We start from the raw sequence: 26571 nt of genomic DNA, 5'->3' as shown, positions 1-26571 counted from the left end.
GCCCGGTATGTACAATTGTGTGGGTGTGGGTGGTCACCAAGGCCACGCTCCTCTCTGAATTGTCTGTGTTGCTTTTGTTCATAAAATAATCGTATTACATGACCTGAAGGGATATAATAACCCTTTAAAAACTCATGTCTCATTCGTATTTCAAGAATTTCTACGCAGACTAAAGGTTTTTTTTGAAAATCAGCATATCAATTACATTTTGAAAATGATTTGAAATATTTTCAGAAAACCAGTTTATTTTGTAGTTTTAGCCAAAAAGTGCCCTTTTTGTCACTGAATTCATTTATTGTATGAAAAAAAAAACTTAAAAAAAAAAATCATGAACTGGCTTTCTGGTTGGATTTCAAGTTAGATGTGCTTATTATTAAGACCAGAGTTCTTCCTCAGTGTCCTCAGTGTTTGATTTTTCCAATTATTTGGTGTGGTGTTTTGTTTTCTACATATATTCAGATAGGTGCTCGTTTATATTTGCTGGTTTAAATTCTGTCATACTTCATGTCTAGCCTTTTAGTGTGGCAAATCATGTTTTACTTTCAATTAAACATTGGTAATTTGGGGTATCTGGTTAATAGTTAAATTCTGTAATTGAGTTTTGTACTCACCACATGGATCATTTCTCATCTGTAACGCGTCCCAAACGTATCTTCATTTCCAGATACCTTGATGCAAAATAAAGTTTTTCATCATTAGGTGCAGCTTGGTGTGTATTATTGTTATAGCTTTGGTTAAATTATAAATATAATCAGCATCTACTGTTAAATTATTTTCTCCATTCCAAGTTATGTACTGTGAACGCTGATAATACTGTTGCATAGCAGTTTACTAACTTCACCTCACATCCTGCAGTAGCATGACTTACCTGTACAACCTTAGGATGCTTGAAACTTATCTACATATTTTTCTTCTGTCATTTGGAGAATCCTGGAACAGTTTAAGTCCTGTTTTTATATAGTAAATATTCTGGTATTAACAGGACCAATGGGATGGTTGTGTTTTATGTTTAAGTAAGCATAGGAGCCAATGTTAAGGATATAATTAAAATTTCAGTTTAAAATACTGATTCTTGATGTGAGAATTAGTTCACTTACGTACACTCTCCACATGTCTGCATGAATGCCTGTGTTTTAACAGCAACCTAGCCAATTATTTAAGAAGCAACTCAATCCAAATCTGAAATCACTAATGCAGTTCATGTCATTTTATTTACATTTGAACTCTACTGGAGTTAGGGATGAAGTGTCCTCTTCCATTCCAAGGATGAAGTCTTCAGGTAATGTCTCAGTTGTTATTTGAGCTAACTGATCATCATAAGAACGTAGGGTCCATAATTTCTCTAATTCATAGGTTTCTCTTGTTTCTGGAAGCATCAAATGAATCACCATGCTGCCTATCAAGGACAGATAAAGAATTACAGTGAAGAAACAGTTCATGTGCTTTGTGATCTCAACTCAGTACATATATTACCCTCGTGGTATAACTGTAGGCCTAGTGCAATGGTTCTCATTGTGATCCCCTGGAAACTTGTTAGCAATGCAAATTGTGAACCCCTTCCAGCCAAAATACCACAGAAGTGATGTTCCATACCAATAAAATGTATATACCCTTATCTCAGGGTTCCTCTTTAAGAACTTGGTGTGCAGGTGTCACCTAGCCACATGCTGCCCTATAGAAACTGGGGTTCAGAGAAGCTGTTACAAAATGTTAATGCTTTTGTTTAAGTAATAAACAGCCCCTCATCTTTAACCCCAGAATAGACTTGTGTTCTTGTAATACACTCTGTAAGTGACACTGGCTGGCTAACTTGTTAGCTTTCAAGTTTAGATAAAATCTCAAGTTCCTCACAGTTCTTAAGTAACTCTTGTAATTATTAAGTACTTTGTAGGGAAACACTTTGAAACCGTATATACTAATAACCAAATTTGTCTTCTCACACCACTATATCCTACTTATCATCTTTCTGGCCTGTGCGGCTATATACTCCACACAGTAATTAGACCTTCTGGGAAGGCATTATCTAGTATACTTCGGTTAGGTGAGGATTTTGCAGGTAAGACCACCTGAGTTATAGAATTAAAGCATTTTAAACACATTTCAAAAATTTTCCATGGAAATACTCAAATCTGATTGTGTTCCTTTTGCAACTGAAAATACTTCAACATTAGTGCCAAAATTACTTACCAAAGTCCACACAGAGCCAGTCATCAGTGTCTTTCCCTTCAATCTTAACATGAGGCTCACTTTTACATTTCAGGTATTTGTACTGTAAAAAGCCAGAGCATATATTAAAGTGAGAAAGGATGGCACTAGTCTCTCACTGAGGGTGGTCTGTGGGTAATTTTCTTGGCATTAACTTGGGAACTAACATTCATAGCTCTGTCTTGGCCCATAATTAAAAATAGGGAAAATATCCCACTTCCTACACTTTTCTGAGCTCCGCCCAAACCCTTCTAACAGAGCTACACCACTCCTTTACCAAGGTGCCTCTGAACCTCTCACTTAACATCAGGTCCTCACCTATAGATATAATCCTTTCGGGCCTCCCCAGTGGCGCAGCAGTTGAGCACTGGGTTGTGAAGATGCCCACAGTCTCTGCAGCGCCGGTTCGATCCCCAGCCGCTGGGCGAGGGTCCCACATGGCGCGCAGACCTCTCCTGCCGCCCGCTGCTCCCCTCAGCAGTGTACTTCGTCACTCTGCCTGTTCTATTCTCCGCTCTGACTCTGGTGAATTCTCTCAATCTTCCATGCCTCTGACTGTACCCAGTGCTTGTATAAATAAATAAATCTTTTTTTTTTTTTTAAAGGGTAGAAATCCTACTTCATCTAAAACAGTAAGTAGGACCCCAATTTAGATATAATCCTTTCTGTCCATCCCGGTTTGCCTTCACTCCCAGAGGAGTGCAACTTGTTTTCACTGCAACTTGTTTTAAGGCTAGGTCTTCTCAATTCTATAGGTGCCATCTCATCTACTTTCATGACAATGGTAATGGAACGTTTATCATCCCACGTATCCCCAATAAATTCATATCAGACAAAAGCAAAAAACTATTACAAGAGACAAAGGACATATGCTGATAAAAAGGATCAAGTCACTAAAATAGTATTATAAACACACCAAACAACAGAGCTAACCATGAAACAAACACCAACAGAATTAAAGGTAGAATTAGACAACAACAAGATAATGTGAGACTCAATAACCCATTTTCAATGATGGAATAGAACCAGACAGAAAAGTAAGAATAGAGGTCTTCAACACTATCCTCCAATTGGAACTTAAATTCTATACTTTTTTTTTAAGTGCAAATGGAACATTCTCCAGGAGAGTTCACATTAGGCCACACACAAAAATTTTAATTTTTATGTGGTGGAGACACAAAGTATATTTTCTGATCACAATGAAATTAAACTAGAAATCAACAGAATGGGGAAATCCACCAACATGTAAATTTAAACAATACTTTAAAAAAAAGTGTCAAGAGATCACAAGGTAAATTAGAAATAATAACTGGAAACTTAATTATAATCCTAACGGCATAAAGTTCCCAAATCAATAACCTAAGTTTGCACCACAAAGAACCAGAAAATGAATAGAATTTTAGTAGGAGGAAGGACACAATGATCAGGAAACCAAAACAGACAAAATTGATGAAATCAAGATTTGGACCTATTCATTAATATGGGGACCGATTGGTTATCAAAAAAATCCCAGGGGCCTCTCTGGTGGCACAGGGGTTAGTCTCAACACTATCAAGCTACTGCCAGCCACTGCAACTTGAGTTGAATGTCTGCCACAAAGCTAACTCACATGGCACAGCAGACCTCTCCTGTCTCTCCCACTGCTCCCCTCAGCAGTGTATTTCAGTAGATCCACTTGTTCTGCTCCCCACACTCTCTAGTGAATCCTCTCACCCACACCCCAGTTCTTATATGCATGAGTAAAAATAAATCTAAAAAAACAAACAAAAAAAAACCCAAAAAAACTCCCAATAAAGAAAAGCCCTGGACCAGGGTGAGGAATTCTACTAATGATTTAAAATCAGGAGTCCTGACTCAAACTTTCCCAAAATTGAAGAGAACACATTATGTAACACCTATAAGACTAACATTACTCTGAGAGCCAAATCAGAGACATTGCAAGAGACAGCCCAATATAATTAATGAAAACTGATGCAAAATCAAAATACTAGCAAACTAAATTCAATACCATATTAAAAAGGTTATACACCACAATGGAGTGTGGTTAACCTCTGGGATGTAAGGTTGGCTCAACATAAAACTGTACTAAACCAAATCACATGATCATCTTAAATTGATGCAGAAAAAGCATTTGACAAAGTGCAACACCCTTTCACAATAAAAACATTCAAGCTAAGAATACTAAGAAATATACCTCAAGATAACAAAGGCCATATATGAAAAGGCCCTCAGCAAACATTATACTCAACAATCTAATATTGTAAGTTTTGCTTTCCAAAAAAAAGAAGACAAGAATGTCCACTTTTGCCTCATATTTAATATAGTACTGTATAAGTCCCAGCCAGGGCAATTAGGCAAGAAGAAATGAATACCCAAATTGGAAAGGAAGAAGTAAAACTGTCCATTTACAGATGATAGGATCTTACATATAGAAAAGCCTAGACTCCATCAAAAAACTGTTAAATGAATTCAGTCAAGTTGCAGGATACAAAAGCAAATTACAGAAATCAGCTGCAATTTATTACACAGGATATAACTCAAAGAGATGGCAGAGCTGCACAGAGCAAGGTAGGGGGGGAAAGGCACAGTGCTTCTATTCTCTCTCTCTTGGGGTATAGTTAATCAAGTTAAAATCTAGCCTCTACTTATTGCTCAACAGAACACTGTAGGGAGACAAAGTAGATAAGGAAATCTGTTAAAACAGCCATGGGGGAGGGCCTTCCTGGTGGCACAGGGATTACAGAGACAGCACTGTCAAGCTATTGCCAGCCACTGCAGCACAAGTACGATTCCCCGCCAGCTAGGGAGCTACCAACATAGTGTGGCAGACCTCTCCTGTTGGGCCCGCTGCCCTCCTCAGCAGTGTATTTCAGTAGATCTGCCTGTTCTGCTCCCCCCTCTCGCTGGTGAATCCTCTCACCATCCCCCACTCCCACCTCTGGCTTACAACCCAGTTCTTGTATGCATAAAAAAATAAATCTTAAAAAAAAAAAAAAAAGTCATGGGAACCAGACCACAGGGCTAACATGACTTAGGGCTATCAGAATTCCAGGGAATGTGGAAATAGCAAATAGAACCCTGACACCACCTGAGGGGAAGGTTGACTTGAAACCTGATGTTCTGAGATAACAATCAGCAAGAATCAATTCCCCCATTCAGGAAAGACCATGAAAATAGGACATAAAAAGAGCCCAAATCCTTCCTAGGGGCAAGATGACCTCTTCCATCTTGCCCACTGCTTCTCTTAACAGTATATTTACTTGAATAAATAATCAAAAACGTATTCTACCTTTTCTGTTCTCCACTATGTCTCTGGTGAATTATTTCACCCCTGTGTCTGCAGCCTCACCCCAACACTTCTCCTCACTACATTTTGGTGGACCATATGGGGAGAAACCTGGTATGGGAACCCTTTGTTCCTTCTCTCAGTTTCTCCGGTGGACTGCAGGGAAACCTCAACTGAATATTGGGTACACCCCAATTTTACCAAAAGGTTCCAGGAGCCCAGCTGGGTGAAGAACAGCCCTTCCCCCCACCCTTTTTTTTTTTTTTTTTAAAGATTGATTTATTTATTTACACAAGCACTGGGTACAGTCAGAAGCGCGGGAGGGTGAGAAAGTTCACCAGAGCCAGAGCGGGGAGCAGAGCAGGCAGAAGGACCGAAGTACACTGCTGAGGGGAGCAGCGGGCGGCAGGAGAGGTCTGCGCACCATGCGGGACCCTCCTCCAGTGGCCGGGGAGCAGCCAGGGATCAAACTGGCGCTGCAGAGGCTGCAGGCAGCTTCGCAGCCCAGCGCTCAGCCGCTGCACCATCGAGGAGGCCCCCTTTTTCCCTTTAAAACCTCAGGTAGGCTGTTTGGCTCATGGACAACAGAAGGGGTCTGGCTTGGGCACCCCCAAATGTCCCTGAACAATTCCCACATGCAGGACAGTCCACCAAGCTGGGTCAGTGGCAGTTTGACTTTCCTCCTCCTTGCCTTTCCCTCTGTGGTCAGGCATCAGAGTCTGCTTGCTCCACCTACTGAAACACTGCTTGACAAGTGGAGAGTCATCCCGGACCCAACACCCTACACCCAATGGAGAAGGCTGTGATGGCAACTCAGGCCCCTAGAGTTGCTGAGGGAAGCCCCCAGACTGCAGGGTGACTCAGAACCCTAGTTCCTGGTGGAACGGCACCCAGTTTGTAGGGCACCTTGGACTCCTAGGTCCTGGGAAGGAAGCCCCAGGACACAGGGACATCTACCAGGCATTGCAAGTGCTTTCCCTTTGTTGCTACAGGCTGCCCTTGGGCTGCATTCTTAAAAACTGGAGCAAATTTGACCCTCAGACTCTAAAGAAAATACATCTAATTTTTCTTCACAACACTACCTGGCCCCAATACAAACTAGAGGACCAAGAAATCTGGCCTATAAATGGCACCCTTAGCTATAACATCATCCTCCAATCAGACCTCTTTTACTGTGGCCAAAGCAAATGTCCAGAGTTGTCCAGGCGTTTAAGGACTTCAGCCAAGGTAGGGACCTCTGCAAATCTTGCCAGATGTGCTCGGCAAAGTTTTCTGGCCCTACACTGAGCTTGACATCCTAGATGACCCCTCTCTTTTGGGGGCTCCTCCACACCAGCAGGCACCACATCTCCCATCAGCCTGCCAGGCTCTTCTTTCCCACCAGAAGGGGCCACTATGGGACAACCACCATGACCCCCTAATCTCCGTCCTTCTGGGCCTGGAGCCTCACCTGCTTATAACCCTCTTTCTCCAGCCCATACTTGGAGTGGGACACTCTATAGCCCCACTTAAGAATCTTCCGCAAAGGAAGAATCTAAAATCCTCCGTTTATGGGAAGTTGCAAATGCGGAAATGGACATCGGAGTCCATGTGTCCTTTCCCATGTTGATCTTGCCCAGTCTGAGGACAAGCTAGGGAGCTGCTCTCAGGACCCTACCCATTTTACTGAAGAATTTAATGGACTTACTTTAGTCTTTGATTTAACCTGGTTGTTAAATATGTATCATTCTGACCACTTCCTGTACAGAGTCTGGACACAGGCTGAGGCACATGCCAATGAGCTACATGTTCATAATCCTCTTAACAGACCCGGCCCTGAGGCAGTCCCTAACACTGACCCTCAGTGAAGCTACCAACTCCCAGACCCTGCCTATAGGCAAAGGGACCACATGATTTATCTGTCTCCTCCAGGGAATGCAGAAGGCAATTGTTAATTATGAAAGGCAGTCAGTTATGAAAATCTGAGGGAAGTTACTCAGGAGCCTAATGAGAATCCTGCATTATTTTAGGTCAGGTACCATTCTGGACCTAGAGACTATAGAAGGATAAGCATCTTAGCAGGTTCCTCCATTAGCCAGTGTTGCTCTGATAATCCGGTCCAAGCTCCAGGGAGTGGGTAAGTGCCTCAGACCGCTTCCCCCACACTTTCGGACATGGCCTTCAAGGTATACGATAGCAGGGAGGAGGCCAGCCAGGTTATAGAGGAAAAGAGAAAGCGGGAAAAAGGCCAGGGAAGGGCCAATATAAGGCGGCTGCCACTGCCAGCTTCCTGCCACCTCAGACTCACCTGAGACCCCAGGTGCCCCCAAGGGCATTCAGAACTTCAACCTCTTAAAGGGTCCCAGTCTGTTTCCACTGCCAGCTACCAGGACACCTCAGCCGCAGTGTCTGAAAAAGCCACCCGCCGGGCCATGCCCTCTGTGCCATTGCACATGGCATTGAAAGAGGGGCTGTCCCACTCTCCAGAGAAGGAAGGGGGTCAGCTAGATGTGAAGGCAAAATTACGGTCATTGACTATGAAGAACCCAGTGTGGGAGGACCTCCTTTACTGATGGGGCCCAGAGGTGAGACAGGCCCCCCATGTACGATCTCTATGGAGGAGCCTCGGGTGACACGAGAAGTGGCAGGTAAAAAGATCACCTTCTTAGTGGAGACAGGAGCCACTTACTCTACCTTGCTCCAATTCTCCCTAAATATTGTGGCCCAACGCTGGCCCCCTTGCTTGCCGGGCCTGGCAGCAACAGCTCTTTTAGCTGAAGAATCTTCTAAACTCATCCTGTGGCAACCCCTCCATGTATATACTCCCCACCAAGTTATGGAGGACCTAGGGACCAATGCGTTCCACTGGTTGTCAGACAGAATTATGAAATTTCAGACTTAACTATCAAACCTTGCCACACCCTCAATCTTGCTACCTTACTCCCTGACCCCAGTCCTACAGCAGCAACTGAACATACTAGCCTGAAGGTTTTGTATTACACCTGTGCTGCACGGCCGGACCTCCAGGACACACCGCTTGTAGGCACTGATGAAATTTGGTTTAGGGATGTCAGTAGTTTCATTCAGGATGGTGTTCAAAGGTCAGTTTATGCCAGAGTCAGCCTAACTGATACTACTGAAGCTAAACTTTACTCTGCCAAGAGGCACAACCTCTGCTCAAAAGGCTGAACTCATTGCACTCACTACAGAACTGGAGTTTGGAAAGGGGCTTAGTCTTAACATATACACTGATTCCTCTTATTCTTTACACACTGTTGACAGCTATCTGGAAGTAGCGAGGCTTTCTGATAGCCCAAAATAATCCTATTAGACATTCTAACAAGATTCTGCCATTACTAAATGCTATAACCCTGCCCTTGGGAGTGGCAGTCATGCACTGCAAGGGACAGTGAAATACCACAGGGTAACAATAGAAAGATCGGGAAGCCAAAGCAGTGGCCAGACTCTAGGTCCAAGCACCCTTAAACTCCATCAAGTTACTAACTCCTAACTACTCCCACGAGGAACAACAGACAGGAAAAAGAAAGGGCTAGCTCTGCCCTCTCTCCAGGCACTGAGGCAGTCTCAAACACTGACCCCCCAATGAAGTTACCAACTCTGAGACCCTGGTTGTAGACAAAGGGGTCACATGATTGACCTGTCTCCTCTAGGAGGAGGAGTCTATACACCTGAAGTTTTTGAAAAAACATCTTGCCTGAGGCGACCCAACAGAAGCTTTTACATGCCCTCCATTATTCCACCCATGTGGAAGCTAATACTCTCTGGGCACTTATTAACCCTCTCTTCCAGGGTTGTGCTGTGGGATTTAAAAACACTCCCAAAACTGTCCCACTTGCTCTAAACCAAATCCTGAGGGAAACCTAGCTTCTCCCCCACCTCTCAAATATGTCCAGTATAGTCTACCGGGGGGAAGACTGGCAGCTTGATTTCACTCATATGCCTCCATGTAAAGGACATACATTTCTGTTTGTCCTGATAGGCACCTTTACAGGGTGAATCAAGGCCTTTCCACCAAATCCAAAAAATCCTCTGAGGTGACTATAGCAGTGCTAGAACACATCATCTCTAGGTTTGGCCTGCCTCGGTCATTATAATCAGACAATGGCCTGGCTTTCACTTCTCAAGATACTCAGGGTGTTAGTGTTGCCCAACAAATGACTCATTACTTGCATGTAGCCTAGTACCCTCAAGTCTTCAGGAAAGACAGAAAAAGCTAACCCAACCAATAAAAGGCTAACCAGACCATTAAAAAGTTTACTATGTTTTGATAGTATGAACAGAAGAAACCCAGCAGTCCTCAGTCAATCTCTTGCCTGTGGCTTTACTCCAAGCTAGAATCACCCCAAGGCTTCTCTAGGCTTAAGTACCTTTGAACTCTTACATGGATGACCCTTCCTCACTAACACTTGGTGGTCAATCCAAAATAAAACTGCTTACAACAATATATTGCCTCCTTTGGCTTAACTATTAAGTCCCTTCATGACTATGCAGATGCTAACACTTCTCTGGCCAACACTTCTCTCTCCATCTCTAGCCATCCTAACATTTCTCCAGGAGACTGGGTCCTCCTTAAAACCTTGCCTCAGGACAAAAAAAAAAAAAAAAAAAAAAAAAACAAAACCAACAACCCTCCTCAAGTCCTCTTAACACCACCCACTGAGGTCAAACTGTAGGGACACAATCAGTGGGTATACCTCTCCCAAAGCAAGCAGCTTCTACTGGAGAAGACTCCCAACTACCTCCAGTGTACTCCTGAGAGGCATCGAGGACCTTTGTCTTTGTTGCAAATCAAATAAGTAAAATACTCCTACACATCAAAATTCACCTTAGGCTTTGTAACTAACAACCCCCCCCCCCATCATGTCTTGCTCAAAATTCCCCTCTTCTACTCTGAAGTCTTAACATTGCTCATGGCCAAGACTGTAACACTAACACTGCCAAGAGTTCAAAGGGGCTTAAGCCTAGAGAAGCCTTGGGGTGATTCTAGCCTGGAGTAAAGCCATAGGCAAGAGATTGCCTAACTCTGCCAACATTCAAACTTAGCCCTCCAAAGAGGGTTACCAAGAGCCTCCCTGGTGGTGCAGGGGTTAAAGTCTCAGCACTATCAAGCTATCACCAGCCACTGTGGCATAAGTTCAAACCCTGGCCAGGGAGCTAACCCACATGGCACAGCCGACCTCTCCTATCTTGCCCGCTGCTCCCCTCAGCAGTGTATTTCAGTGGACCTGCCTGTTTTGCCCCCTTTTCTGCCTCTGGTGAATCCTCTCACCCCCACACCTCTGGCCTAGACCCCAGCCCTGGTATGCATAAATAAATTAAATTAAATTAAAAAACAAAACAAAACAAAAAAGACAAATCTAACCCCTGCTGCCTGTATTTCCAGGCGCAATGGAGATGAGCCTTTGGAATACTAGTGGGCCCAACTCACCAGATGAGTGGGCCCAACTCTTGGGGCTCATGTACTACATGATATCCAAAAGACTGACTATCATGCCTACTTGGGGGACAGACAAAACTCCACAGCCATTCTGGGACCTATTTATTCCAAGGTCCGTGTTCAATGCCCTGTTCTACTTTCTACCAGTTCTAACCTCAATCTTCCAAGACACCACTCTGCCGGGTTCAGTTAGCCTCGACAGTTATCTCACTCTACACTCAACACTTGGTGGTCAATCCAAAATATAACTGCTTACAACAATATATCACCTCCTTTGGCTTAACTATTAAGTCACCTCCCCATTTTAGGAAAATTCTGTTCTGGCCGCCCTATTCCATTCTGTAACTGGTTCCAATTCTAACCACCACAAACAGGGTTTTGACAAACTGTATTTTAATATCCAATACCACTCATGGAAAATTCTTTAGCAACCCAGGCCAAAGCACTGCCTTTTGGGAGTTGGGCTCTTCCAGTATCTACCACAATGCAATCCCATGTTTAAACCCTATACCTATGGCTTCACGGGCCATGGCATTTCAATCTAAGTTCACGCATAAAAACCAGGGACGACAGCCACATATACCGACTATACTGGGTGACTTCCTTTCTCCTTCGGCATTCGCTGTTGTGGTACACAGGTTTATACCTGCCTCCCGACCAACTGGACTAGCACTTGGAGGCTGTCCCACTCCCTGTTACTATCAGACTTCAAAGGACTCAGAGAGCCCCAATAGCCCCCATTATAACAGGGCTTGCCTAACTGGGAGCTTCTACAGGCACCGCTGAGGGTTTACTCTGGAGGTAATAGGTTTCACAAGGCTTATCAGGTATATCTCTCGGCCACATTGGCCAATTAACAAATAGCAGCCTCTCTTGACATCGTGCAGAAGCAGCTCAACTTAGTGTTAAGCATGGTTTTACAAAATCAAGTCAGGTCTCCCTGGTGGCGCAAGGGGTTACGTCTCAGCACTATCAAGCTATCGGCAGTCACTGCAGCACAAGTTTGATCGCCAGCCAGGGAGCTTACCCACATAGTGCAGCAGACCTCTCCTGTCTGGCCCGCTGCTCCCCTCAGCAGTGTATCTCAGTGGATCTGCCTGTTCTGTTCCCCACTCTGCCTCTGGTGAATCCTCAACACCCCCCCCCACCTCTTGTATGCATAAATTGAAAAAATAAATCTTTAAAAAAAAAAAATCAAACACTTGATGTTATCACCACTGCTAGAGGAGGCACTTGTGCTACATTAAAAGAAAAATGTTGTTTTGGGGTTTATGAATTCAAACAGGTCCAACAACATATTCAGCAATTCTTGGATCAACCCCATCAATTACATGGACAAGCCAATAGCAGCTGGAATTCCTGGAAGGACACTTGGTCTTGGCTATCCTGGTTACTTTCCTTCCTGGGCTCCCTATTTCACTTTCTTCTGCTCCTTATTGCAGGGTGCCCACTCTTCAACATTCTTAAGTTTGTCACCTCACAAATTCAATCCACACTTACAAATGATGCTAATTCCCAGTTACCAAACTGTTCCCCCTTTTCTCCCTTTGATCAGGCAAGCAAAACTTTCCACCTGGTAAATGGCCCTAAGGACTTCATGTTGGAGTACTTTCCCTTCTGGCGTTTGAACCCTACATTCTTAACCTTTATTCATTTAGTTCCTATTTCTGATAATCAACCTTACTGGTAGCCCCTTAGAGCAATGCATGAGGGACAAAATTGATCCCAGCCTGGACACCCAAGAATGGTCACCTTGGTCCCTTTCTCACCACACTCCTCACTGTCTCAAAATGACAACAAGCTATGCAGAGCCAGCACTATGTAGTGCCCCAGCATTATGAAGCAGCTACAAAAGCTAGACCTTTACCCCATTCCCAAAGATTTGCCATGGTCCTCTTGGGAGAAGGGGAAATATCGGGTACATTTAATAAAGTTAAAATTTAGTCTCTACATTTTGCACAGCAGAACAACACTGGGAGACATCAAGTAGATAAGGTAATTGTAGAGTAAGTAAAAACTATCAGGCTTTTCTGCCCTTCCATCATTAGATTAAATGCATGCCTGATGGCGGACACCTGGAGTAGGGTGTGGGCATATGTAGGTGGGTACACCTGGGCCGAGACTGGGCTCATAAGGGCGGCGTCACAGGACACCAGAGGAACGGAACAACCAGAAGAAAGAGAACGACCAGGAGGAGAACAAGTGAGAGAGCGCAGCAGAACCAGCAGAGAAGCAGAGGCCACGAGAGAACGCCAGAGAGCCCAAAAAGAATGAAGATTTGCTGGGGGCCGGGAGGCTTGCCAGCCTCCTGGCCCCCCAGCACCCCTGCCTGCCATGCACCTGGTAAAATGTCAAATAAAACCTGAAAAAAACACCGAGGGCTCCAGGACTCCTCCTTCACCTGTCTGCTCCAATCATAGAAATCCTGATCTGCTACAGTAATCTGATATAATAGCCACAGGAACCAGACCATAGGTCTAAGATGACTTATGGCTATCAGAATTCCAGGGAATGTGGAAACAATGCAAACAGGACCCAGGCACCACCCAATGGATAACTATGAGCAAGAACTGACTTCCCAAGTCAGGAAAAGCCCATGAAAATAAGGTATTAAAAAAGCCCCAAACCCTTATTAGAGGCAGAGGACCTCTTCTGAGTTGCCAGCTGCTTCTCTTAGCAAATGTATTTCAATAAATCCACCTTTTCTTTTCTCCACTCTGTCTCTGGTGAATTCTTTCACCCCCAGTGCCTCCAGCCTCACCCCAATATTTCTCCCTACAACACTTCCCAGGTGTACCAGTCTCCCCAAATCTCCACATGTTCAGGAAATTCTCCAAGCCTCCTCTTTTTGCACTTTTATGGAGGCTCACTATACAGGCATAATTAATCAAAACATTGGTCACTGGCAATTGAACTCAATCCTTAACCCCTGATTTCCAGGAAATCAGGGAGCAGGACTCAAAGACCCACCTGCAAATACTTCCAAAAAGCCACCTCATTAACACAGTAAGAGACACATTCATCACTCCCAGCACTTAAGAAACTTGAAGGTTTTGGGGAGCTGTAAGTGAGAAACTGTGGATGAAGACCAAATATACATGCAAAAGATATATCTGGTCATGTAAATAACCAAATGTACATTTTCCCTATATATCACAAAATCACAACGACTATCAAAAAAATCAACTCAAAATGGGCTATAGACTTGATTTTAAAACCATAGATTTAATTTAATGAAACCATAAAATGTCTGAAGAAAATATAAATAGTAAAATCCTTGACATTGGTCTTAGTGATATTTTTTGGGGCCCTGACTCCAAAGATGAGGGAAACAAAAGTAAAAACAAATGAACTATATCAAACTATAAAACTCTGCACAGCAAAGAAAACCATCAGCAAAATGAAAAGGCAATTTACTTAGAAGATATTCACAAACCATATATCCAGTAGGTTAATGCCCAAAATACATAAAAGACTCATACACCCTAAAGTAAAACAAAACCCACAAAAAATCCCAAATAATTCAATATAAAAACGAAGGGTATATCTGAAAGGGCACTTTTCCAGACATACAGGTGGCTAGCAGGTACATGAAAATATGGTGAATATCATCACTAATCATCAGGGAAATGCAAATCAAAACCATAATGAGATATCAATTCACATCTGTGAGAATGGCTATCATGAAAAAACAAAACAAGAAATAAGTACTGGCCAGGATATGGAAAAAAAGGAAATCCTTCTACTTCTACACTGTTGGTGGGAGTGTAAAGTGGTACAGCTGTTACGAAAAAACAGTAGAGAGTTTCCTAAAAAAGTAACAGGAGCCTCCCTAGGGGGTTTCTAGGGGTTTAAGTCTCAGTGCTGTCACCACTACTGCCTGAGTTCCATCCCCAGCCAGGGAGTTACCCACATGGTGCAGCAGACCTCTTTTCCCTAGCCCACTGCTCCCCTCAGCAGTGTATTTCAGTTGATGCACCTGTTCTGCTCCCCACTGTTTCTGGTGAATCCTTTCACCTTCCCCCTCTAGCCTACACCCCAGTTCTTGTAGACCATAAACAAATAAATCTTAAAAACAATTTTTTGCAAATTTTAAAAATTGCTAAGAATAGATCGGAAAAAGACTTATGGTGATCATTTCACACTGTATACAAATATCAAATCATGATGATGTATAACACTATGCTGTACATCTAATATAATATTATATGTCATTTAAATGTGCAACAGAAAAGAAGTTTTAAAAATATTCCTAGGTCTTAGAAATATTTGATATATATTAATAAATTGCATGGCATTGTATAAATTTGGAGATTTTTTTAAAAAATAGATTAAAATGATTTTTCCTCATGTATATCTAGACACAAATAAAACTTCCCTGAACTTACACTTTCTCCCTCCTTGTCTAAAAATTTTTTTAAATGCACATAATAGCTAAACAGGCATTTCTCCAAAGACATATAGATGGCCAACAGGCACATGAAAAAATGTTCAACATTACTAATTATCAGGGAAATGCAAATCACAACTACAATGAGATACCACTTCACACCTGTAAGAACAGACCAGATTAAAAAATTATAAATAATAAATGCTGGCAAGGATGTGGTGGACAAGGACCCTCTTATACTGCTGGTGGGAATATAAACTAGTTCAGCCACTAAGGAAAGCTGTGTGGAGGATCCTCAGAAGACTAAAAATGAATCCACCATATGACCCAGTGATTTCATTTCTAGGAATCTACTCAAAGGACACAAAAACATTAATTCAAAAGGATACCTGCACTATTTTCAACAGCGAAGATATGGAATCAACCTAAATGCCCGCAAACAGATGACTGGATCAAGAAGATGCAGTAAATACACACAATGGAATACTATTCAGCTATCCAAAAAGATAAAGTCATGCCATTTGCAGCAACATAGATGGAGCTGGAAGGGATTATGCTAAGCAAAATATGTTAGAAAGAAAAAAGACAAATATCAGACGGTTTTACTTATATGTGGAATATAGAGAAACCAGACAAAGGGTCATGAAAAAGACAAAACTTGCAAGTTGACAATAAATCTGAGATATACAGCAGGGGAGAGGGAACAAGGGGAGGTGGTGATAGAACTATGGGGACTACCCCTGAGGGAAGAAATCAAATACTGTCCAAAAATTGACAACGATGTAAGAAAATAATTTTTTTTTAATTAAAAAATTTTAAAAAAGAACAAAGAGGGAAGGAAAAGTCTAACGGACTCTGGTAGGGGACTATGGGTGATTCCTCGGTAGGTGCATTATGGTGGTGAAACCTGATGGCGGATCCTAACAGTACCTCGATTAAAAAAATTAAAAAACAGTCCCCCTTTCAGAACTGAGTAGAAGAGAGGGAGGGCTCCGCCATCAAGATGAATTGTGGGTCCCAGGAAAGTGCGGACCTGTCTGCCGGGCTATCAGTAGCCAGCAACCCAGGGATCCCCTACTGGAACTGAATAAAGAAGAGGGAGGGCTCTGCAAACAAAGGTTAAGACAGGTACATAGGAAAAAAAGACCAGCAGCATACAAAGACTCTGTGATCTTTAGAGACAGCACCCATTAACATATCCACAGCATCATGACCCTTGTGGAGTCTGGCGTAACAGTACCAGTCTCAGTCTGGCCACCAGTTCCCGATGACCCAGGAGCACCCCAAAAAGATGCCCACTAGTACCAGTTGCACAGTGGCCCTACACAGAATATATTAGGGAGAAGGAAAAATACAAAAAACCAAGCAAGTCCTCTGGGGAAGGACACACCATAAAAAGAAAACCGACCCCAACAACAATGATATGGAAGAACTTCTCTGCCTGACAGAGAATTTAGAATTGCCATGATTGGGCCTCCGCGGTGGCGCAGAGGTTGAGCGCTGGGTTGTGAAGCTGCCCGCAGCCTCTGTGGCGCCGGTTCGATCCCCGGCAGCTCCCCGGCCACCGGAGGAGGGTCCCACATGGTGCGCAGACCTCTCCTGCCACCTGCTGATCCCCTCAGCAGTGTACTTCAGTCCTTCTGCCTGCTCTGCTCCCTGCTCTGGCTCTGGTGAATTCTCTCACCCTCCCACGCTTCTGACTGTACCCAGTGCTTGTATAAATAAATAAATCTTTAAAAAAAAAATAGAATTGCCATGATTAAAAAACAAAGAAGACAAAAAGGAAAAGAATGATATGAGAAATGTAATTAATGAACTGAAGAATGAAACTGAGTCTTTAAAAAAGGAAATGAAGGGAACACAGGATATTAAAAGATTAAAGGAGGAGCTAAAGAACTATAGGAAAAGCAACAAAAACAGAATTGATAAAATAGAAGAATGAATCAGTATTCTCAAAGGTACAGAGACAAAAAAAGAACCAAAAAGGGAAAGGAGAGAGAAGGAAAAATGAAGAAAAAGTTCGAGAACTATCTGACACCATGAGGAAAGGAAATATAAGTTATATAAATTCCAGAAAGTGAGGAGAGAAACAAAGGAACCGAGAAACTATCAAAGGAGATAAATGAAGTGAACTTCCCAAGCATGAAAGAGGAGATGAAAATAGACACACAGGAAGCTAGAAAAACACCAAAGTACCACAGTGAAAGGAAAACTACAGCAAGACACATAATAGTAAAGCTTCCAAGAGTCCAAGACAAGAAAAAATAATGAAGCTGATGGGGGGGAGGGGGAAAAGCAGATAACCTATAAAGGAAAACCAATCAGGCGGACATCAGACTTCTCCAAAGAAGAAGAGGCAAGAAGAGAATGAAGTGACATATTCAGCAAACTCTAAGTCAACAAATGCCAACCAAAAACACTTGACCCCCCCAAAGCTCTCCTTCCTCTATGAAGGAAAAATAAGGACCTTCTCAGATAAACAGAATCTCCAGAAATTCATTACTACTAAACACCCACTCCAAAAAATACTACAAGAACACCTAAAGCCAAAACCAACAGAGGAAAGAATAAGAGAATAAATGGATAAAATCACAAAAAGACAGAGAAAATGGCAAATACAGACACCAATGTATCAATATTAACCTTAAAAGTATAAACACATGCAGTTTGCAGCAACATGGATGGCGCTGGAAGGGATCATGCTCAGCGAAATAAGCCAGAAAGAAAAAGAAAAATACCGGATGGTCTCACTCACAGCAGGAATCTAGAAAACTTAAACAAGGGACCAGGAAAATGAATAACTATGAGAAAGTGAAAATCAAAATCAACAAACAACTATGAACCAGAGACATTCTATGGGCGGGTAGGGGGTAGGGAGGGGAAGGATTGGGGTCAAAATAAGGGGGCTGCAATTGTATGGGGAATATAAAAATAAAATTTATTTAAAAAAGTAAAGTTCCTTTCCAATGTAAATAAAAAAAGTAAATGGACTAAATTCATCAATAAAAAGACAGAGTAGGCCTCCCCGGTGGCGCAGCGGTTGAGCGCTGGGTTGCGAAGCTGCCCGCGGCCTCTGCGGCGCCGGTTCGATCCCCGGCTGCTCCCCGGCCACCAGAGGAGGGTCTCACATGGCGCGCAGACCTCTCCTGCCGCCCGCTGCTCCCCTCAGCAGTGTACTTCGGTCCTTCTGCCTGCTCTGCTCCCCGTTCTGGCTCTGGTGAATTCTCTCACCCTCCCACGCTTCTGACTGTACCCAGTGCATGTACAAACAAACAAACAAACAAATAAATAAATAAACATGCCTCTATTAAAAAAAAAAAAAAAGACAGAGTAGCAGACTGGATTAAAAAACAAAATCCAACCTTCTGCTGTCTCCAGGAAACACCTTTAACTACAGAAGATAAACATAGACTGAAAGTAGAAGGTTGGAAAACAATCCTACAAGCAAATGGACCAAAAAAGAAGGCAGGAACAACTATACTTATATCAGATGAATCAGACTTCAAACTGAAAAAGGTAAAAAGAGACATAGATGGACACTATGACTAAGGGGACAATACATCACAAAGATATACTCATCAACACATACTCCCTAATGAAGGATCACCAAAATATATCAGACATTATCAACTCTGAAAACAGACAATAAAGAAAATACATATATCAGGGGCCTCCCTATTGGCGCAAGGGGTTAAGACACAACCTATGAAACTGTCCGCAGCCAGTGCAGTCCGAGTTTAATCCCCCGGCCATGGAGCCACCCACATGGCACAGCAGACCTCTCCTGACTCGCCTGCTGCTCCCCTCAGCAGTGTACTTCTGGCAATCTTCCTGTTCTGTTCCCCACTCTGTCTCTGGTGAATCTTCTTACCGCATACACTTCTGGCCTGTACCCCAGCTCTTGTATGCATAAGTAAATAAATCTTAAAAAAAAAAAAAAAAGAAAATACACATATCGTAGGAGACTCCAACACCCCACTCATCAATGGGCAGATCAACAAAACAAAAAATAAATAAGGACACTAGAGCCCTAAATAAAGACCAAGTCCTCACGGGCTTAACTGACATCTATAGGACACTACACCCAAAAAAATCCAAGCACATATTTTTCTCAAGTGCACAGGGATCATTCTCCAGGACTGATAACATATTGGGCCACAAGACAAACATCAACAGATACATTAAGATCAAAATCATACCATCTATCTTCTCTGATCATAAAGGCATCAAACTAGAAATAAACCATGAAAAGAAAGCAAGGAACCCTCCCACTTCATGGAGATTGAAACCCACACTACTGAAGACCACTGGATTAAAGAGAAGATCAAAGAAGAAATCAGGGCCTCCCTGGTTAAATCTCGGCACTGTGAAGCTGTCAACAGGCACTGAAGCACATGTTCGATCCCCAGCCAGGGCACTAACCCATATGGCACAGCAGACCTCTCCTATCTTACCAGATGCTCCCCTCAGCAATGTATTTCAATCTGCCTGTTCTGTTCCCCACTATGTCTCTGGTGAATCCTCTCACCACCCACCCCGGCACCTCTGGCCTACACCCTAGCTCTTATATGCATAAATAAGTAAATCTTTAAAAAAAAAAAAAAGAAAAAGAAAAAAAAAGAAGGAATACTACCAAATATGTTCTATGAAGCCAACATTACACTAATACCTAAACCAAACAAAGACAACACAAAAAAAGAAAACTACAGGCCAATCACCCTAATGAACACTGATGCAAAAATCCTCAATAAAATCCTTGCCAACAGAATCCAACAATACATAAAAAGGATAAGACCAGGACCAAGTGGGATTTATTCCAAGGGCATAAGGATGGTTCAACATTCAAAAATCAATTAATGTAATCCAACACATCAATAGAAAGAAAAATAGGGCCTCCCTGGTGGCGCAAGGGATTAAGAAACAACCTATGAAGCTATCCGCAGCCTCTGCAGCACGAGTTTGACCACCCCCCCACCCCCCCCACCCCCCCCCCCCCCCCCGCCAGCCAGGGAGCAACCCACATGGTGCAGCAGACCTCTCCTGACTTGCCCACTGCTCCTGTCAGCAGTGTACTTCGGTCAATCTGCCTGTTCTATTCTCCACTCTGTCTCTGGTGAATCCTCTCACCCCCCTCCTCCAATCCCCACACCTCTGGCCTGTGCCCCAGCTCGTGTATGCATAAAATCTTCAAAAAAAAATTTAAAAAGAAAAAAAATAATAAAAAAGAAAAAGAAAAACCATATGATAATATCAATAGATACTGAGAAAGCATTTCAAACAGTTCAACATCCACTTATGATGATGAAGGCCCTCAAAATTGTGGGGTTAGAAAGAACACCCCTTAACATGACAAACCCACAGCCAATATTATTCTCAATGGTGGAGAGCTGAAAGCCTTTCCTATAAGATCAGGAACAAGACAAGGATGTCCACTCTTGCCACTGCTTTTCTACATAATACTGGAAGTCCTAGCCAGAGCAGCAAGAGAAAGACATACAAGGAATTCAAACAGGGAAAGAAGAAGTAAAACTATCACTGTTGGGGGGTGGGGGGAAGAAGGGGTTGGGGTCAAAATAAGGGAGATATAATTGTATGGGGAATATAAAAAATAAAATTTAAATTAAAAAAGAGAAAAAAAAGAAAAAAGCTATCACTGTTTGCAGATGATATCATAATATACAGAGAACCCTAAAAACTCCACAGAAAAACTAATTAAAATAATAAACCAGTTTACTAAAGTAGGACACAAAATCAACACACAAAAATCAGTAGCCATCCCATATGCAAACAACCAATCTGAAGAAATTAAGAAAACCATCCCATTCACAATTGAAACAAAACCAAATTCCTGAGAATAAACTTAACCAAGGAGATGAAAGACATCCCCTGCTCATGGATTGGAAGAATAAATATTATTAAAATGGCCATCCTACCAAAAGCAATTTACAGATTCAATGCTATCCCCATAAATACCTCAGTGACACTCTTCAAAGAAATAGAACAAATATTGATGAAATGCATATGGGGCCACAAAAAACCTCAACTAGCCAAAGCTCTCCTGACTAAAATGAAGGAGAATGGAGTGATCATACTCCCAGACTTCAAACTATACACCACCACCATAATAATTAAAACAGTAAGGTATTGGAACAAAAACAGACACAAAGATCAATGGAATCAAATAGCCCAGAAATAAAGCCACACATATATGGACAACTAACCTTTGACAAAGGAGCAAAGAATATGCAATGGAGCAAGTACAGTTTGTTCAATAACTGGTGCTGGGAAAACTGGAGCAACACATGCAAAAGAATGAAACTAAACTACTACTTCACACTATGCACAAAAATCAACTCAAAGTGGATAAAAGAATTGAACACAAGATCTGAAACCATAAAATATATACAAGAAAATATAGGTAAAACACTACATGACATACCTCTCAGTAACATCTTTATTATTTTTTTAAAGATTTATTTATTTATGCATACAAGAACTGGGGTATAGGCCAGAGATGGGAGAGGTGAGAGGATTCACCTGAGACAGAGTGGGGAGCAGAACAGGCAGACTGACTGAAATATACTGCTGAGGGGAGCAGCAGCAGGCGAGACAGCAGGCACCATGTGGGTAGCTCCCTGGCTGCCGGGGATTGAACTGGTGGTGCAGAGGCTGTGGATAGATTCACAGTGCTATGCTTAACCCCTTGCACCACCAGGGAGGCCTCTCAGTTACATCTTTAAAGACTCATCCCCCAAAGCAAAGAAAGTGAAGGAAAAGATAAACAGCTAGGATTACATCAAACTAAAAAGCTTTTGTACAGAAATAGAAACATTAGCCAAAACAAAGAGACACCTTACTGATTGGGAGAAAATTTTTGCCCTCTATACAAATAAGGGAATGATCACAAAGATCTACAAAGAACTCACATGACTCAACAAAAACAAAGTCAACAATCCAGTCAAATAATGGGCATAAGAGCTAAAAAGACAACTCTCCAAAGGTAAAATGCAAATGGCCAACAGATATATGGGGAAAAAAAATGTTCAAAATCCCTAATAATCAGGGAAATGCAAATCAAAACCACAATGAGATACCACCTTACACCAGTGAGAATGGCACATGTTAAAAAAACAGGCACCAAATGTTAGTGACAACGTGGTGAAAAAGGAACTCTCTTACACTGCTGGTGGGAATGCAAACTGGTCCAACCAGTATGGGAAGCTGTGTTTAAGTTCCTCAAAGTACTACAAATGGAGCTACCATATGACTTGGCAATTTCAATTCTAGGAATCTACCCAAAGGACACAAAAACATTCAAAAGGATACCTGCACCCTATGTTTATTACAGCACTATTTATAATAAATAAGATATGAAAACAACCCAAATGCCCAAAAACAGACAACTGGATCAAGAAGATGTGGTATATATACACAATGGAATACTACTCAGCAATCAAAAAAGATAAACTCATGCCATTTGCAGCAACATGGATGGAGCTAGAAGGGATCATGCTCAGTGAAATAAGCCAGAAGGAAAAAGAAAAAAATTAAATGGTTTCACTTATAGGAGGAACATAGGGGAAACAAACAAGGGATCAGGGGAAAAAATAACAATAAAAAACAAAACAAAACAAAATCAACAGGAGGAGAGAGGGGGTCAAAACAGGGGAGGAAAGAGCACAAGGGACTATGGCAATAGAGCACAAGTGAACTGGTGGTGGGAATTCTATGGGGACCACGCCTGAGAGAGCAAACATTACACAAAAATGAACAATGATGTAAAATATATAAAAACTATATTTAAAACAAAACAAAACAAACATAAGGTACTCCTATCACCACTATCTCTAAATAGAGAACATAAACAAAATTAATTTACACGTCATATGGTTTTAAAATGTCAATGGAATAAAACAAAAAATTATTATATACAACTAAACAGAATACAACATATCAGTAATAAATTTGGCAGCTCTCCTGCCTGCCTGACTATACAGATGCCTCTCTTTTTCTCCTTTTCCTAATAAACCTATCCTTTTAAAATGCTTTAAAAAAAGCTTTTTCTTGGGTCTCCCCGGTGGCACAATGGTTGAGCGCTGGGTTGCGAAGCTGCCCGCAGCCTCGGCAGCGCCGGTTCAAACCCCGGCTGCTCCCCGGCCACTGGGTGAGGGTCCCACATGGCGTGCAGACCTCTCCTGCTGCCCGCTGCTCCCCTCAGCAGTGTACTTCGGTCCTTCTGCCTGCTCTGCTCCCTGCTCTGGCTCTGGTGAATTCTCTCACCCTCCCACGCTTCTGACTGTACCCAGTGCTTGTATAAATAAATAAATCTTTTTTTTTTTTAAAAAAAAAAAAGCCCTTCTTAAAAAGTAATTTCTATTCATACAATCTCCTAAGATGGATTTACTTTTAATTGTTGCTCATTATCCTGACGCCCTGGCACTATTCCATTCAATTAATGCTTCCAGAGAGAAAGAAAGTAGCCTACCATTTTCACAATGTAGAAGGCCATTGCATGTAAGTGTCGGGTAGAAGTCCCACTACCAATCACAAAGTAATCTGTGTATTTCATTTCTGGAGGAACCTTGATCACACAAATGTCTCTTGCATTTTCTTGCCTCAGAAGTGAAACCAGTGTATCGATGTCAAACTTGAGACCAGTAGGATCTGAAATGCATAAATGTTTGCTTTTGTCAGGAGGCCAAGTAGAAGACAGACTCAGTAAGCACCAGTGATGCAGGCAGTCAACAGTGAAACTGCTCTTCCACAGGGTGTTTGGCTATAATGTTTGGAAAGACAACAGGGTCTAGCTCTCCTGGCAGGTAGACTTAGGCCTTGGTTTTAAAAAGCAGCACTCAACTTTTATGGGAAGGGTGCACAGATTATATCCATTCTTTGCTATTACCACAAGCAATAAAGGAGTCTCTACTCAGAATACCTCAGAGAACTGCAATCAAAAGAAAGTAAAACAGGGCCTCCCTGGTGGCGCAGGCAGTTCAGCGCAGTGCTGTGAAGCTGTCTGCAGCCTGTGCGGTGCCGGAAGCAAGGAAGCAACCCACACGGCAGGGCAGACTTCTTCTGTCTCGCCTGCTGCTCCCCTCAGCAGTGTATTTCAGTCAGTCTGCCTGTTCTGCTCCCCTCTCTGTCTCTGGTGAATCCTCACCCACCTGCACATCTGGCCTGTACTCCAGTTCTTGTATAAATAAATAAATCTTTTAAAAAAAAAAAAAGTAAAACAGTAATAAAAGTTGGGGAGGTGGTGATATCCTGAGGTAAACTAGTTGAATCCCAGCCCTAAAGGACCACAGAACTACAACTGTTAGGCAACATTTGGTCCATAACATTCACTTGAGAGATGAAGAAACTTAGACAACTAAATATGTGGCCTAAAAATCAACCAAAGAGAGAGCTAAAAATTTTAAAGTGATTCTCATTTTGAAACCTCAAGCTTTTCTTATAAAGCCACTTGGGTTACATAACTGCTATCTTTATCTTCCCTCCTCCCCCAAAAATTTCTACTTCATTTAGGAGTATTAGAGACCGTTAATTTAATTTATAGGTGTACTAAGCTCTAAAGCTAACTTCCAAGGATCAACTGGCTAAATACACTAAGACCTCTCTCATATGCTAAGCTTTCACAATGTGAAATTTACAATCTCTTTCTACAATAAAAAGTATAAGTAGAGGACCTTTAATTGGTCCCATGGCTCCCAGGTCCTACCTCTTCCTCAAATCCTCACGCCCCAACACTTTCGACATGTCCATTTTCTGGACCTTAGAAGAAGAGGATAAAGGTGAAGAGAAATGAAGATGGCGAGATTGTGATGCCAAGGCCCCAGCGTGGCCCTTCTGACACCTGGAGTTTTGAAGACGTCAGACGTTCTAGTCTCGGCTTCACTTTCTTCACTTCCAGCTCTGAAAACGTGGGAATTTTACAACTACAAGGAAAACGCAGAGAGAGGTAACCCAGGCCTCCTCAGCTGGGTGTCGGCCCTCAGATTCCCAGAAAAGCCCGTCACCAGCCCCCTCGTCTAAAATTGTACCTACTGCGCCCGACTCCGGGAGTCCCTCGCCGGCGGCCCGCTCTGCCTGCTCCTTCAGCCCGGGCCCGCCATGCAGGCCGCGCGCAGCGTCCGGTGTCAGGTAGGCCCGGCCGAGCGCTGAGCCCGCCGGGAGCCGCCCCACGCCTAGCAGCCGAAGCCGAGGCCCTGCGGCCGCCACCGACCCCGCGCCCCGGGGAAGGGCCGGGCGCCACGGCAGGGTCCGGAACAGCCGCGCCACACAGATACCCGACCCCATCGCCATAGCCGCGCGCCGTCTCCCGGGGCGGGACTTAAAGGAGGCGGAGAGGTCTCTGAGACTTTCTATTGGTCATCTCAATCCAGCGCGGCCGCGGAAATTGACGTCAGGAATGTGGGCGGAGCTGTGAGCGGAGCGTGTTACCCCGAGGGCGAGGGGATGACCTTGACGCCAAGGGAGTGATTGGAGAGCACTTGTGTGTAGAAGTCAAAGGGTTAGTGTTTCACTAACCACCTTAGTGGCGCACTATGGCGCCGTCTGTGTCTTTTTTTTTATTTTTTAAGTCTGTCTTCATTGGAATTGTAAACTGCTTAAAGCAGAAATTCTTGCTTTGTTTTAACTGTTCTCTCCGCAGCGCCTAAAACAGCTCCTAGTACTGAATTTACTGTTGTTGTGCTGTTAGCTATTGCTGCTGCTAATTACACTGGAACCAGGACATGTAATCTACCTATCTCCCATTATCAAAAAATTATCTATTGCAAATTTGAAATCCCACGAAGAAAATCGATTTTCTGCACTCCCCTTATGGAGGTGTTAATGCAAATAGACGGCAATGTGAGGCCCACTTCCCTGAGAATAAGAAATGCTGAGGGTGAGGTTACAATATTAAACTATAGGATTTGTGAGCAGAAAGAGACCCCATGAAGAAAAACTACATGTCCGTGGCCAGGAATCAATTCTCATCTCCAAGCCTGGTGACTTCTAAAAGGAAGACCTTACAGGGCCTCCCTGGTGGGGTAGGGGTTAAGTCTCAGCACTATCACCCCTGACGTCTGAGTTCAAAGCCTGGCCAGGGAGCTAACCCACATATGGCGCAGCAGACCTCTCCTGTCCTGCCTGCCCATTGCTCCCCTCAGCAGTGTATTTCAGATTTGCCGGTTCTGCTCCCCACTATGCATCTGGTGAATCCTCTCACCCCCTGAATCTCTGGCCTACACCCCAGTTCTTCTATGCATA

At 42.9% G+C, this 26571-nt stretch overlaps 1 protein-coding gene across 1 annotated transcript; it reads right to left on the bottom strand.

Moving 5' to 3' along the window:
* Nucleotides 1–1208: 1208 nt before the first annotated feature.
* On the bottom strand, nucleotides 1209–25620 carry MALSU1 (mitochondrial assembly of ribosomal large subunit 1; the record flags this gene model as incomplete). The annotated part of the gene is made up of 4 exons (XM_084230592.1): nucleotides 1209–1392; nucleotides 2184–2269; nucleotides 23804–23982; nucleotides 25359–25620. 4 exons carry the CDS (start codon nucleotides 25618–25620, stop codon nucleotides 1209–1211), a joined length of 711 nt encoding a protein of 236 aa, XP_084086718.1.
* Nucleotides 25621–26571: the final 951 nt, after the last annotated feature.

Source organism: Talpa europaea (genome assembly GCF_964194135.1).
Source record: "Talpa europaea genome assembly, chromosome: 3".
NCBI lineage: Eukaryota > Metazoa > Chordata > Mammalia > Eulipotyphla > Talpidae > Talpa > Talpa europaea.
The sequence above is the reverse complement of the archived record's forward strand: the minus strand, read 5'-3'. Positions and strand labels throughout refer to the sequence as shown.